The 13,984-nt window shown below is 44.0% G+C and overlaps 1 protein-coding gene across 2 annotated transcripts in view; it reads right to left on the bottom strand.

Annotated features, from left to right (window-relative positions):
• Window positions 1-13,984, bottom strand: part of LOC311271726 (uncharacterized protein) — a 46,421-nt gene continuing 32,437 nt past the window's right edge. For both annotated transcript variants that reach the window (XM_084377518.1, XM_084377519.1), the window contains one exon: window positions 1-1,325. In XM_084377518.1, coding sequence (XP_084233644.1) covers window positions 1,179-1,325 — 147 coding nt within the window. In that variant the 3' untranslated portion in view covers window positions 1-1,178. The remainder of the gene's footprint in view (window positions 1,326-13,984) is intronic.

Genomic DNA, 13,984 nt, shown 5'->3' with positions numbered 1-13,984 from the left:
AACAATAGCACACACTGGATTTATTGGTTCTGGCAGCACTCATGTTTACAGACAGCAGCATTATTCATAACCAGAGCTTCTCTTACACACATGGATGTGAGCAAATCATTTTTTGTCAGGTTTGTTTAAAAGGCTTACAGAGTTGACCTAGTCTGTGCACACTGATAGGGCACAAATGATGATGTTCAGTTCCACACAGCACAGGCTTATCAAGTAGCTGGTGTTCAACATATGGACAGACTTCCTGTGCCCCATCTACAGATTCTTTATCAAAATGTTACTCTCATGAAACCTGAACCACAGTCATAATGAAAATCAGATGACCTCACCAGTTAGTCAACACGATGGCATTTATTCCCAAGTAATGTCAAAACATGATATCAATAATATGAAACTTGTGCCGAATGAAAATTAAAGCCATTTCCAAGGAGTAATTAATTGTTATGGACACTTTTGTGGGCCTTAAATAAGGTATGAATTGAATTGAAATAGCTAGCTAGTTAGCAACCGAGACATCAGCACACTATTGTCTTATGCTTGTTATAAAGAAAAGATAAAAAACATAATATATTGAGGGCCCATGAGGGTCAATGTGGCTAAAGAAAAATTGTTATAAAGTGAAAGAAATGTACTGCCTCAAATGCCCTAAATGCAGTCCAACCTACAGAGCAGGCAAAGGCAGAGCCTTTGATTGGCCAGACTCTAAACAACTCCTGCCAATATATTACAGCTATCCCATCAACACTATCAGGGCAAAATAAAACAATCAATGTATAATAGCTTTTTAAAATGTATCAACATATTAAAGTAGTCTAATTAAACGCTGTAAAAGGCTATAAATATTTGAGTTGCAAACTCCAGGCTTTATAGTGTGCATGATGTCTTTTTAATGCCAATGTTCTGTGTTGGTTTTCATTTTAAATGCTATCATGAAGTAAGCGGACTGATCAGTATTTTAGAGTATGTCATGAGATTAGAAACAGTGTTAAAAATTAACTATAAATCAACAGAACAAACAGCAAATCTGTATCTGAAAAACAGGCAACAGAGGAAAACACTTTACAACACTTATGCTGCATCAAGGCATATATGAAACATGTAAATATGTGTGGTTTTGACAAAACAAAACATTTTCTTTAAACTGATAATTTCCAAGTGTCTGTCCTTTTCAGTTTTCCTCAGAGGGGACGGACAGTGAGGGTGAGGTCAGCCGCTCGCTGTGGGATGATGTAGCGCTCCTCCCTGAGCAGACGCAGCAGCAGGTCCTGGGTGTCCTGAGGCCAGCGGTAGATCCTGGTGCTATGGAGCCAGTTTGGGACATGTCTCTGTAGTACAGAGGGTCAGAGCAGTGGACAGTTAGACATTATGTAACAATATAGCTACTCTGGATTGGAATTACTCTGGCCTCCCGCAGTTATCTTTGATCAGGTTTTTTTGCGTTACTCCCACAATTTCAAGGACTGCCTTCTTCCACCTTCAGAATATAAAAAAAAATCAAGAACATCCTGTCTCAAAAAGATGCAAGGAAATTAGTCCATGCTTTTGTTGCCTCAAGGCTGGATTATTGTAATTCTCTTTTATCAGGCCCCAATAAGTCTGTAGAGCAGGGGTCTCAAACTCTCGGCCCGCGGGCCACTCCCGGCCCGTGCCCCCCTACATCCGGCCCGCAACTTGACGTAAAAAATGAAATGCAATTTGGCCCTTAACGTTTATTCTTAAGTAATTGTTTTCCACAATTAAGACAATAATTTTGCATGCAATTTAAATTATAAAAACAAATCATTCAATGAAGTGCTGACGACATGAAAGAGAAGCGTAGAAGAAGAAGAAAAGTTAGGCCGTAGTAGAAGAAGAAGAAAAGTTAGACCGTAGTAGAAGAAGCAGCCCATGATGTCGCTCTCCAAACGTAAAAAAAAAAGTGGATGACGAACACAGACAATTTCAAGAAAGATGGACATTGGAGTATTTTTTTGTTGAGTTCAGTGGAAATGCGATTGTCTTATATGTAAGGAGAAACTTGCCGTTCTGAAGGAATACAATCTCAAGCGACAGTACGCGAGTAAACACGGAGAGCATTATGACAACTACAGGGGAGATTACAGTAAAAAGCAAGCCTAACAGCTACAAAGAGGACTGCTGTCCCAGCAAGAACTTTTCCAAAAAGCTGGTAAAGACGCGGATGCTGCAGCCGAAGCAAGTTACGTGGTGTTATGTGGGTGAGTCCAAAAAGGAAAGGTAAGTAAGGTTGTAACAGGGTTTATTCCACATGGTAGCACAAGCAGAATCACATCTTCTTTTTAGCTCCAGGATCAACAACTAACAGCCAGTAGTTACTTCCGCCTTCTCTTCTTCACTCACTAACTCACAGTGCCTCCTAGTGGCGGAACATGGATGCAGGAATACTAAGTGAACACAACATCCCCCCTTTACTTAAGAACAGTTCTTCCTTCAGCTGTAATGTAATATAGAAACATAAATCCTTTACTTGTCAATTCTCTCTCAAAGGTCTTTACACCTGAGACCAAATAATGAAATTAAGATTAATACACAGCATATGTTTCAACCTAGACTGCTTCTTTGTGTCAACAGAATCAATAACATTGTGTTTGTTCCTTTTAACTATTCTTCCTTTCTCACAACACAGTAAGAAGATCGAATAACATTCAGCTCAATCATTAATTTCTTTTAAGCAACTTATTTTGAACATTATCACAACACATTGTTTGTTTTTTTTTTTTTTTTTCCTTTTAAGTCTTATAGTCTTTGAGCCAAGCTGGTGGGTTATGTGCTCTAACAGGACGACTTCCGGTCTGTTGCACATTTCCAGGCTCAACTGTTCCTCCCACTTCAGTTTCTGACTGAGCCGAGTTTTCAGGAAGCTCAGCGGGTACTGAAGTCAGATGAGAAGCATGCCATGTTTTTCCATCATCCAAGATGTAGGTGCATGGACCCACTTGCTTTTTGATCATGATGGGGGCAGAGAATTTCTGATGTCCCTTTAACACATGTACAGGTTTGCGCACCCGCACCTTGTCTCCCTCTCTGAATGAAGGAGTGCGAACTCCACGTCTGGTATCAAAGTACTTCTTCATGTGCTTTTGTCGAAGGGACACTCTCTGACGCAGCACATCATCACGTGCTGTCATGGCAGGGGGAGAAAGCACGTCGAGCTTTGTTCTCATCTTGCGGCCATGCATCAGCTCGAACGGTGATGCACCCGTCATGGCGTGTGGTGTAGCACGATACACTTGTAGGAAATCAGCTGTAGCTCTTTTCCATGCTTTGTTTTGAAGCATTGTGGCCTGGATGCAGCTTTTGAAGACTCTGTTAAACCGCTCTATTGCACCGTTAGCAGCTGGGTGGTACACAGAGGAGCGGATATGAGTGATTCCTCTTTCTTTCAGGAATGATGAGAATTCAGCAGATGTAAATTGCGGTCCATTGTCAGTGACCAGGGACTCTGGATCACCACACCGGCTGAACACACTGCTGAGAAATCCAAGCACAGTTACCGTGGTGACAGATGGTGCAAAAGCTACTTCGGGCCATTTTGAGTAGTAATCGGTGAGTGTGATTGCAAACCTGCAGTCGTAAGTTGCATTTTCAAAAGGTCCAACTATATCCATGCCCAATTTCTTCCAGGGGCCTTCAGGCAGAGACACAGGTTGCAGCGGTGCCTCAAAAACCTTTGCAGACTTGTCAGAGCTTTGACACACTGAGCATGCAGATATTTGAGAACGTACCAGTGCATCCATTCCAGGGAACCAGTACAACTCTCGCAGGCGCTGTCTTGTTCTCACAATGCCCTGATGACCTTCGTGAGCTAGAGCAATGAGTGTGTGGCGTAAAGAGGCAGGCACCACTAGGCGTGTCCCTCGAAACACCAAATTGTCCTTCACACACAGTTCATGCCTCATCTTAAAGTAAGGCTGCAGAATTGGCTCCACGGCTTTCACAGAAGCTGGCCACTGCTGGAGGATCTGTGCACGCAGAGAAGCAAGTTCAGAGCAGGAGGAGGAAGCATCCTCAAACTCACCAGCAGTCACAGAGACAGGACATGTTGACAGCAGAGCCACGAGTTCAGGATCAGAGTCTGTAAGGAGAGGAGAGGCAGCAGGCAGAGGTAAGCGTGAAAGGCAGTCGGCTGTGTGATTGAGTGAACCAGCCCGATAAACAACGTCATAAGTGAAACAGAGAAGGCGCGCAGACCATCTTGCAATGCGCATCCCTGCTCTATCAGTCCCTTTCGTTGAGAGGAGTGTTGTGAGGGCCTGATGGTCGGTGCGCAGTGTGAATTTCCGGCCCCACAAGTAAGTCCTCCATTTTTCCACTGCCCAGACACACGCGAGAGCCTCTTTCTCGACAGTTGAATATTTCCTCTCAGTCGGCGTCAGCGTCCTTGATGCAAACGCCACTGTTCGTTCTGTGTGATCTGGATGCAGTTGAGTGAATACAGCACCAAGACCATAATCTGAGGCATCAGTTGAGATTATGGTTGGAAAGTCCGGGTCAAATAAAGCAAGGGCAGGGCTATTCACCAGTAGCTGTTTCACATGAAGAAAGCATTCTTGAGCTTCATCAGTCCATTCAAATGTGGCATCTTGACGCAGACAGGCACGGAGTGGTTCTACCACTGTGGCGTAGTTAGGTATGAATTTTCCATACCAAGACAGCATGCCTAAGAAGGAACGCAGGCTGCAAGCATTTTTGGGAGCAGGAGCCTGTGTAATGGCTTGTAGGTGTTCAGTGTCAGGCTGAATGCCTCTTGCTGTCACTAAATGTCCCAAGAACTTTAAGCTGGTTTGGCGAAAGTGGCATTTCTTTTCATTCAGGTGCAAGCCTGCATCTTTAAGGCGTTGCAGTACAGTTTCCAGAGCTATGTCATGCTCCTGTGCCGTGCGTCCATAGCAGATTATGTCATCCAGGTAGTACTGTACATTAGGCACACCACTCAACACTGTCGCCATCAGTCTTTGAAATGCTGCTGGAGCTGAAGCCAGACCATAAGGGACTCTGCAATAACGAAACAGTCCCTCATGTGTGATGAAAGCAGTTAAATCCCGACTCTCAGGATGCAGCAGCACTTGGTGATACGCACACTCCAGGTCAATAGTTGAAAATACAGTCGCACCTGAAAGTGTCGAGAGCAATTCCTCCATGTGAGGGAGAGGGTAGCTGTCTACTATGATTGCTTTGTTTGGCTCTCGAAAGTCTCCACACATTCGAATACCTCCCGTTTTCTTTTGTGTGACTACTATCGGTGAGACCCACGGAGAGGCTTCAATGCGTTCTATCACACCAGCAGAAAGTAGACGATTGAGCTCCTCTGACACAGCAGCTCGCACTGAGAAGGGAAGGCGCCGTAGCTTTTGACGCACAGGTACAGCTGTTTGTGTGACTTTTACCTTATGCATGAACCCTTTGGCGCATCCTACGGTTGCAGGAGAGGCTGGCTGTGAGGTGAGAGAGGCCACTGCAGCTGTAGGAAGCAGAGGAGGAGGTGAAGCAGTTGGTGGGTGTACAGTGTTGTCCTCAATGCGCAGGCGAAGGGCAGATATTAAATCCCGTCCCATCAGTGCAGTTCCTGAGTCCACCACATAGAAATTTGCCACGCCTTTAATGCCATCCATGTGTACAGTCGCCTTCATGCATCCTAACACTTTGATAGGGGTCTTTGAATATGTCACCAGTCGGACAGAGGATTGTTGGAGTGGAGCTTCTCTGAAATGCTCCTCATAGATGCATCGAGGCAGAACAGAAACAGCAGCACCCGTATCCACAGTCAGTTTCATTGTTTGAATTGTCTTTGCCGTCTGAATGTCCACTTTGCATTGTATTCTGTCCGGAGAGTCTGTTCCATCCACCAGCAGCAGCGTGTATTCAGGCATTTCAACCTCTTTCACTGCCTGAGTTTGCTGAGATTGACACACACGTGCAAAGTGTCCTTTTTTATTACAATTTCTGCACGTTACTTTGGCTGCTGGGCATTCACGTGAGTTGGCCAGGTGTTTTTGTGAACCACAACGGAAGCAAGCACGTGCAGATGAGGTCGAGGCAGGTTTATTAGCAGGTTTTGCAGAAAAGCTCCTATGTGGCTGTCTTGGCCTGTATGCTGTATCATGAGCCTTCACAACATGAACAGGTAAGTGTTGATCACCTGCCATAGACTTAGCTTGTTCACTGGCAGATTCAACTTGAGTGGCTATTGTAATAGCATCAGTTAATGTCAGTTTATCTTTAAGAAGCAGTTTCTCCCTAATGCGGGGGTTAGCCACATGCTCCACGAGCTGGTCTCTAATCATATCATCAGCATTGGCAAATTCACATGTTGCAGCAAGCTCTCTTAGTGAAGCAATGTATTGTACAATTGACTCCTGGGGTCTCTGTGCTCTCTTCCTGAACGTGTGGCGCTCCACCACCACGTTAACGGAAGGCATAAAATGTTCATTTAATGCAGCAATGGCGGCTGCTAGGTCGTCACCTGTGTTCGGCAGAGTATGAAAGATCCGCTGTCCCTCCGAGCCCAGACAATGCAGAAGTAGCGCTCGTCTCCTTGCTTCTGGCCACGCGTCTCCATCTGCACGGATGACCAGGAGGTAGTTTTCGAACATCCTCACCCACGTCTTGAAAGGAATGGCCGGCTCCCCCGGGCAAGGCAGGAAAAAATCCGGGAACGGCGCATTTACAGCCATCTTCCGCAAAAACAATTGCAGGTTCGACTCGTCGCCAATTTGTTATGTGGGTGAGTCCAAAAAGGAAAGGTAAGTAAGGTTGTAACAGGGTTTATTCCACATGGTAGCACAAGCAGAATCACATCTTCTTTTTAGCTCCAGGATCAACAACTAACAGCCAGTAGTTACTTCCGCCTTCTCTTCTTCACTCACTAACTCACAGTGCCTCCTAGTGGCGGAACATGGATGCAGGAATACTAAGTGAACACAACACGTGGTCAGTGAATTAATCGCCAAGGCGGGAAAACCATTCACAGAGGGGCAGTTTCTGAAGGATTGCATGCTACAAGTTGCTGATATTCTGTGTCCAGAAAAGAAAAGCTTCTTTAACAACCTTGCTTTGTCGGCAAACACTGTGGCAGAGTGGATTAATGGACTTTCACGTAATATCTATAAACAGTTACGGGACAAAGCTCGAAGGTTCATTGCATTCTCTGTGGCACTTGATGAAAGTACTGATGCAACTGACACTGCTCAGCTTGCAATTTTAATCAGGGGTGTGGATGACAGGTTTGAGGTGACAGAAGAGTTGCTGAGTTTGTGTCCGATGCATGGCCATACCAAAGCAAAAGATATATTTCAGCAACTGTGTGATGCGATGGAGCGGCTTGGTCTGCCGTCGAACAGACTGGTGGGCATTACAACAACGGCACGCCATCCATGACGGGCAAAAAAACGGACTGGTAGCGCTGGTTCAGAGAAAGTTAGCGGAGGAAAATGCAGACCCAGCAGTCACTCTGCACTGCATTATACATCAGCACGCACTGTGTAGTAAATGCTTGAAATTTGAACATGTCATGTCTGTCGTCCTGAAATGTGTAAATTACATCAGGTCCAGAGGATTGCAGCACCGCCAGTTCCGGGCTTTTTTGGAAGAAATTGAAGCATCATATGGTAATGTACTGTATTTCACTAAGGTGCGCTGGCTCAGCAGGGGAAACGTGTTGAAGAGATTTTTTGAGTTAAGAGCTGAAGTTAAGAGATTCATGGAAGATGGCAGACTGGATGTTCCTGAACTGGATGATCCAAAATGGATAATGGATTTGGCATTCCTTGTGGATATAACACAACAACTAAACATCATGAGCTTAAAACTGCAGGGTCCTGGTCAGCTCATCACAACAGCCTATGAGAGCGTGAAAGCCTTCTCGACAAAACTGAGACTGTGGAAAACTCAACTGTCTACAAAAAAACTCTGTCATTTTGCTGCATGCAGATCTCTGGTGGAAGAGGGAACAGCATTCAGTGTTGATGAATATGTCTCAGCTATTGAAAACCTGCAGCAAGAGTTCGATGAGCGATTTGCTGATTTCATGGCACACCGTGACACTTTCCAGCTGTTTGCAGACCCCTTCTCGACTGATGTGGAGAGTGTCTCCAGCATGTTGTAAATTGAACTCATTGACTTACGGTGCAACAGTGAACTGAAAACTAAATTCAGAGAGGCACTGAGAAACTCTCCAGTCTTGTCTGCTTTTCCCTGAGAGCTGCCTCCTTCATTCCCAGAGCTGTCCAGAGTTTTCAGTCGTGTAATGTGCCTTTTTGGAAGCACATACATGTGTGAGAAACTGTTCTCTACAATGAACTTTGATAAAAGCAAGTACAGGACAAGGCTTACAGATGCTCATCTTGAGGCTGTACTCAGAGTTTCAACTGCAACCTCCATCAGAATAAATATGGCTCAGCTATGTGAGCAGAAGCACTGCCAGGTATCTGGCAAGAAATAAAAAATAATTGCACTAACTATTAAAATGTGCATACAAAGCTAGAGTTCTTTTTGTGTTGTTATTTAATATGAAGACAGTATGAACAGAAGTGCTGTCAGTTAGTTCATGAAAGGCTTCCATTAGTTATTTAAGAATGAGGGAAAAAACATTTGCACTCACTGTTAATTTAATAGTTTTGTATTATTATCATACAATATTTGAAAATAAACCACGTTTTCGGAAATATTTGTGCTTTTATTTTGATGCTCGAACACTGAAGTGGCCCCCCACTGAGATGACAGTGCCAGCCGTGGCACCCGGCTTATTTGAGTTTGAGACCCCTGCTGTAGAGACTCTCCAGCGGATCCAGAATGCTGCTGCGCGTGTACTGACAAGAACTCGTATTAGAGAACATAATTCTCCCATATTAGCCTATCTGCACTGGCAGAGTGTGGTACACCTAGATTAACTTGTGATATAACTTTAACCAGTGGTGCAGCTATATGGCATATAACCATATATTTTTCAGTTGGCATTGTGTGTACCCACTTCTAAATCCCCTCTGATGCGTGTCTTCCATAGGTAACTGCATACTTGTGGACGCAATAGTCACCAATGCTAATGTAGCTCCTCAGGGATTTAAGCTGTTATTTTTCTAATTTTTACAATCTAACCCATGACAACACATTAAGGTTGTAAGGATTATAGTCGTTGGTAGCTGTTGTAGATTTTGTTCAAATATGCCAAATTGTAATTTTATGCGTTACTGTTCTTTATTACACGGCTCTACTGAATGCTGCTCTCTGATTGGTCCATCGCTGCGCTCTACGGTCTGTTATTTCTGTATAATGACCGTCATCAAGTATAACAGACCATTGCTAGGGACGGCGCTCTGACCCGCCCCTGCAACATGTAGCAACATAAGCAAGACAGCACCGCTGTCCAGCTCCTCTCTCAGGCCGGCCTCGAAAGTCGTCAGATCATGTCTGTGACTGGACACATGAGAGCAGCTAGGGACGGCGCTCTGATCCGACCTGGCAACATATAGCAACATAAGCAAGACAGCTGGACTTTCAACGCGTTACACCAACCACAGCACGCTGTCCAGCTCCTCTCTCAGGCCCCGAAAGTGAAAGTGAAAGTTAAAACTTTACCGAGCGATCCTTGTCGCTGCTGAATCATTGTGGGTGATTATTTATTATTTATTTCAGTCGTAAGGCCGTGTAATAAGCGGGATAATGTATAGTTAGTCGGTTGTTATGTAGAAATAAACCCCTTCAGTTCCATACAACCTGTCGGGGTTTATTTCTCCATAACAACCTCCGAACTATACATTATCCCTTACATAGACGATGGGGCTAAACTAGCTAATATGTGCTAACAGCAGTTGCTACTTGTTGCCATAGCAACGGTAAACCTCACGTAATGTGAATACTGTGCGGTGCAGATTCAGGCTACATTGTAAATACAGATAAGAACCCTTGTATTCAGCACAGTATGCAAGGCTCTTGCTCTCAGTGTGACAATGCACCTTGTGGGGCCTGGAAAACCTGTTGGATGACTGTAATACTAATTAGATATGCAGTCACAGTAGCCTTGCTGGCCCGGCCCTGCTGTTGCCGTCTGCTACACACATACAGAATGTGAAGAAATAAAACATGTAATTTTATTTGACCATGTCTCTGTCCCAGGAAAGGATCGAGGGGAAAACCCCTCTCCCCTACTTACTACACTTCACAAGCAAACAATTCTTAGTTTATTGTTATTTGTGTATTATGTCTTTGATTCTTATTCTTCGATTGCTAGCTTCTTTAGTGGGTCAGTCTCAGTCTCAATGAGTAACCTATAGTATTAGAATTCACATTGTCCTGCCGATGAGAAACAATCTGTTTATTCTGATTAACATTGCATTTCTCTTACTTTTGTTTTGTTTTCTGTCCCCACAAGCTGCAAGCTGTGTCGCGTTCTCACTCTCTACAGCTTCCTCCTTCTCCTCCTCTCTTTGGAGGAGGTCTCGACCCTGCTTAAAATCTTCATCAGTAGGTCAACTGAGAGAAGGTCCACTTTTGGATATGCATGAAAGCCCTGAGTCAGGAGCGCAGACTTTTCTTTTTTTCATTCAAGGGTACAAATAATGCTGTTATGTTCCTTAAATGGCTTGATTTAGTGATCAAAGTTTCATTTTCTTAACAATAAAGATGCCGTGTTCATCCATTCTAGTTCTCTTATAACTGCACGCCATTATAAAAAAACTTCAAATCAAATCCTTCATTGATAATCATTGATAAAAGTGCGTGCTTCCCCCACCCCTCCCAACAAAAATCCCGCCCCCCCTCTCAGAAAATAGTTCCGACGTCCATGAAGCCGGTGAATCAGATCAATAGAACGTTTTTTTTCTGGTTATCATCTATTGATATTCGGTACGCTACAGTTGTGGTGTCAGAATTTAATGTATTTTATGTACACAAGCAGGAAAGCTGGTGCCGCGGCCCAGCGGAGAATTAATGCTCATTTGCTCATTTATTTGCTCAAACTTGGAGCCATATGTGATCATAATGATGATGAGAAAAGAAAACACATTAACTAAAGGTACAACCTATACTGAGATTCGAACTCATACTAGCGGATGATTCTGCTTACTGAGGGAGCTGCTCTACCAGGGGAGCTATACATCAGTCATAATGCTCTCATGTGTCTTATGGATCACCGACCCGCTGCCCCAGCTGACACACATCAGCGTCTGGACATACGTGCTGCTGTCGTGTCTTCAACCTAAAAACTGATCTTTATACATTTTTTCGTTGAGTAAAAATCCTCTCTGAATTATGGAACTGATAAGAATCATTTCTTAAATGCTTGTATGGACGTTGAAACTTCTGTAGGCTGTGCGTAATTGTTTCTGCCTCGGCTTAGCCGTGGCTGCAGCAAGCGAGCAAAATCACAACCTCAGATGTCATTAGGGTATCAGATATTATTATAGGCTATTCTTATATTTAAGCAACATCCAGTCAGGCCGTGATATAGGCTCATGGGGGCGGACTGGGACAATAATTCAGGTCGGCAATTTTACCAGTAAACAGTGATATAGGCTCACAGGGGCGGACTGGAACAATAATTCAGGTCGGCAATTTTACCAGTAAACAAATGTTCCTTAAAAAACAACTAATGTCCCTATTTTAGCTCTACTGTAAAACAAAGAAAGCACAACTGATTATCCAAGGTCACCCAGATAATTGAGGTGTCCCACCGCTGTGAAACAATCTGATACGGTTTAGCAGTCCCCCTTTCCATTCACTCTACCTGTAGCCTAAAACAGCGCCACTCTCCATTGCAGCTACATTGTGGTCAAATGTGGAATTGTCCCAAAATCGTTTGAGCTGCAATTCAGTACTATGCTTCCACCTAGTGGCTACAGTTGTCACCTACATTTCACGCGTTGCGTGAATCTCGCTCCCAGCGAGTGAAATGGCCCCTTTGAAGTAGTACCTACTGTACATGTGGGTTTGTTGAAGAGAGAGAGAGAGCAAGACAAAGAAAAAGGGCCAACGCCCTTAGCGGCGGCTAGGCTAACACTCCCGCTCCACGGCGTGGAGGGGCTTAAATCAGCTCGTAATGAGCGAAAGGTGAAAGCAAACAACATGTTTTACAACGTAAAACAAACAGCAATAAAAGAGGGACACGGCGGTCCACAAAACCCACAGAGAACAAACAATGTAGCTCACAAGCATACAATACACGCTAACTTCTAGTATCTGCCCAGACACTAATTAAGCCTCACTTGTAGTCGTGTCTTCCTTAATCCAGCTCGTTTCCTCGGCGTGGATTAAAGGCGGGTTGCAGTTTCTGCGTTGGCTGTTAAGACAGCATAGTCGACGGGCAATAAGAAAACGGGCAAAAGCGGGCGTTTTCTGAGGAAAAATAAAAGTATCCTCCTTCTGCAGGCAGGTAAAGAGAGGCTGGTTGCAGAGCATCTTTTCAGGATCCGCAGCGTGTTCGGTGAACACGGCGCAGTTTTGGCTCGTCCGGCGAGATGAAAGACTGCGGCCTAGGCAGGAGAAATAAGTCCAGACATCTGTAGGCCCCCTTCTGAGTAATAGTTGCATACGAAAGCTGACACTTCCTGCATCTCATAACTCTGGGGCTACTAAGACTGAAAGAAAAACACTCTAAAAACTGAGTTGAAAAGGGTCTGCCCTCCGGTGTCGGCGGATGTGACACGTTCAGGTGCGCACGCAGACAATGGGAGATGGGAGTTTCCAACCTGGGGGCTGTGACAAGCAGGCGCCACCTACAGGACATAAGGGTCGTTGCACTTTCCTTTGTATGACAGGCTTTTATAGTGCAAGGGAGCCGCATCAAAGCATTGAGCTGCATGCAGGCCGATCCGACGTCAGAACCATGTGGATGGTCCCAACAGCAGTAATTGAGAGTCATCATTCAATAGCAAAACAATTGGGTTACACAGGATACTGACACCCATTATGTCTCCCATCAGGGATGTTACTTGACACCAAAAAAACTCCACATTCGGGCATTGCCACATCATATGAAAATAAGTATTTGTCTACAATTACACAAGGGGCAGATGGGAGTGGAGCAGAGGTGAAGTTGACAATGCTTCCGGGGGGTGAGATAGAATCTATGAATAAATTTGTAGTTGATGATTGAAATTCCGTGACGTAACTTTAATGTTTCCCCATACTCTCTTCCAGTCAATAACTTGGTTATATTCCTTCAAATCAACATTCTATACTTTGGTCACCCCCAGTGTATGACTTTTAGTTTCTTGCATTTTTTGGTATAGAGTGGATACCAGACCTATGGATTTAGATTTAATGCCTAAAAGCTTAAGAAGGGGATGTTCAGAAAGAGAAATATTACTTGGAACTCCATGAGCTAAGATAGCATTCCTCACTTGTAGATAAAAGTAAAAAGATGATCTGGGTAAATTATATGTGCTCTTAAAATCCTCATAAGACCTTAGTCCTCTGCCATCTTTAACATGAGATAGAATGCGGATACCAGAAGTAGACCATGGAGGATAAATAATTGGTTTCCTCTCCAAGCAAAGTAAATTATTTCGAAAGATTGGTGTCTGAGTGTGCCACTGCATCTCCCAGTTACCTAAGTTCTCCACTTGATGCCAATTTGTATAGAGTGGGCAATTATAGGGCCAAATTTTGATTGGCAGTATCTGGAGGGTAAACCACAAAAAATTAAGTCTTCCAATTTGTAAGGGAAAACAATACCACGTTCCATCTGGTGCCACGAAGGGTTCGAGTGTTGAGAAAACCAGTTTCTTAGAGGGCGGAGCATATATGACAAATAATATAAATTAAAATTGGGCAACCCAAATCCCCCTAACTGTTTGCCCTGTTGAAGTATCATGCTTTTAAGTCTAGGTTGTTTTCCTGACCACAGAAATTTTAATACAAGACTCTGAATCTTGTTCCAATAGTGAGCAGGAGAAGGTAAGGGCAACATACTAGATATACTAAAAGCATACTAAAATGAATCTTAGGTAAGACCATCATATTGACAACTGAT

The sequence above is a fragment of the Pagrus pagrus genome, assembly GCF_965226575.1.
Source record: "Pagrus pagrus genome assembly, chromosome: 16".
In the NCBI taxonomy this organism is placed as follows: domain Eukaryota; kingdom Metazoa; phylum Chordata; class Actinopteri; order Spariformes; family Sparidae; genus Pagrus; species Pagrus pagrus.
The sequence above is the reverse complement of the archived record's forward strand: the minus strand, read 5'-3'. Positions and strand labels throughout refer to the sequence as shown.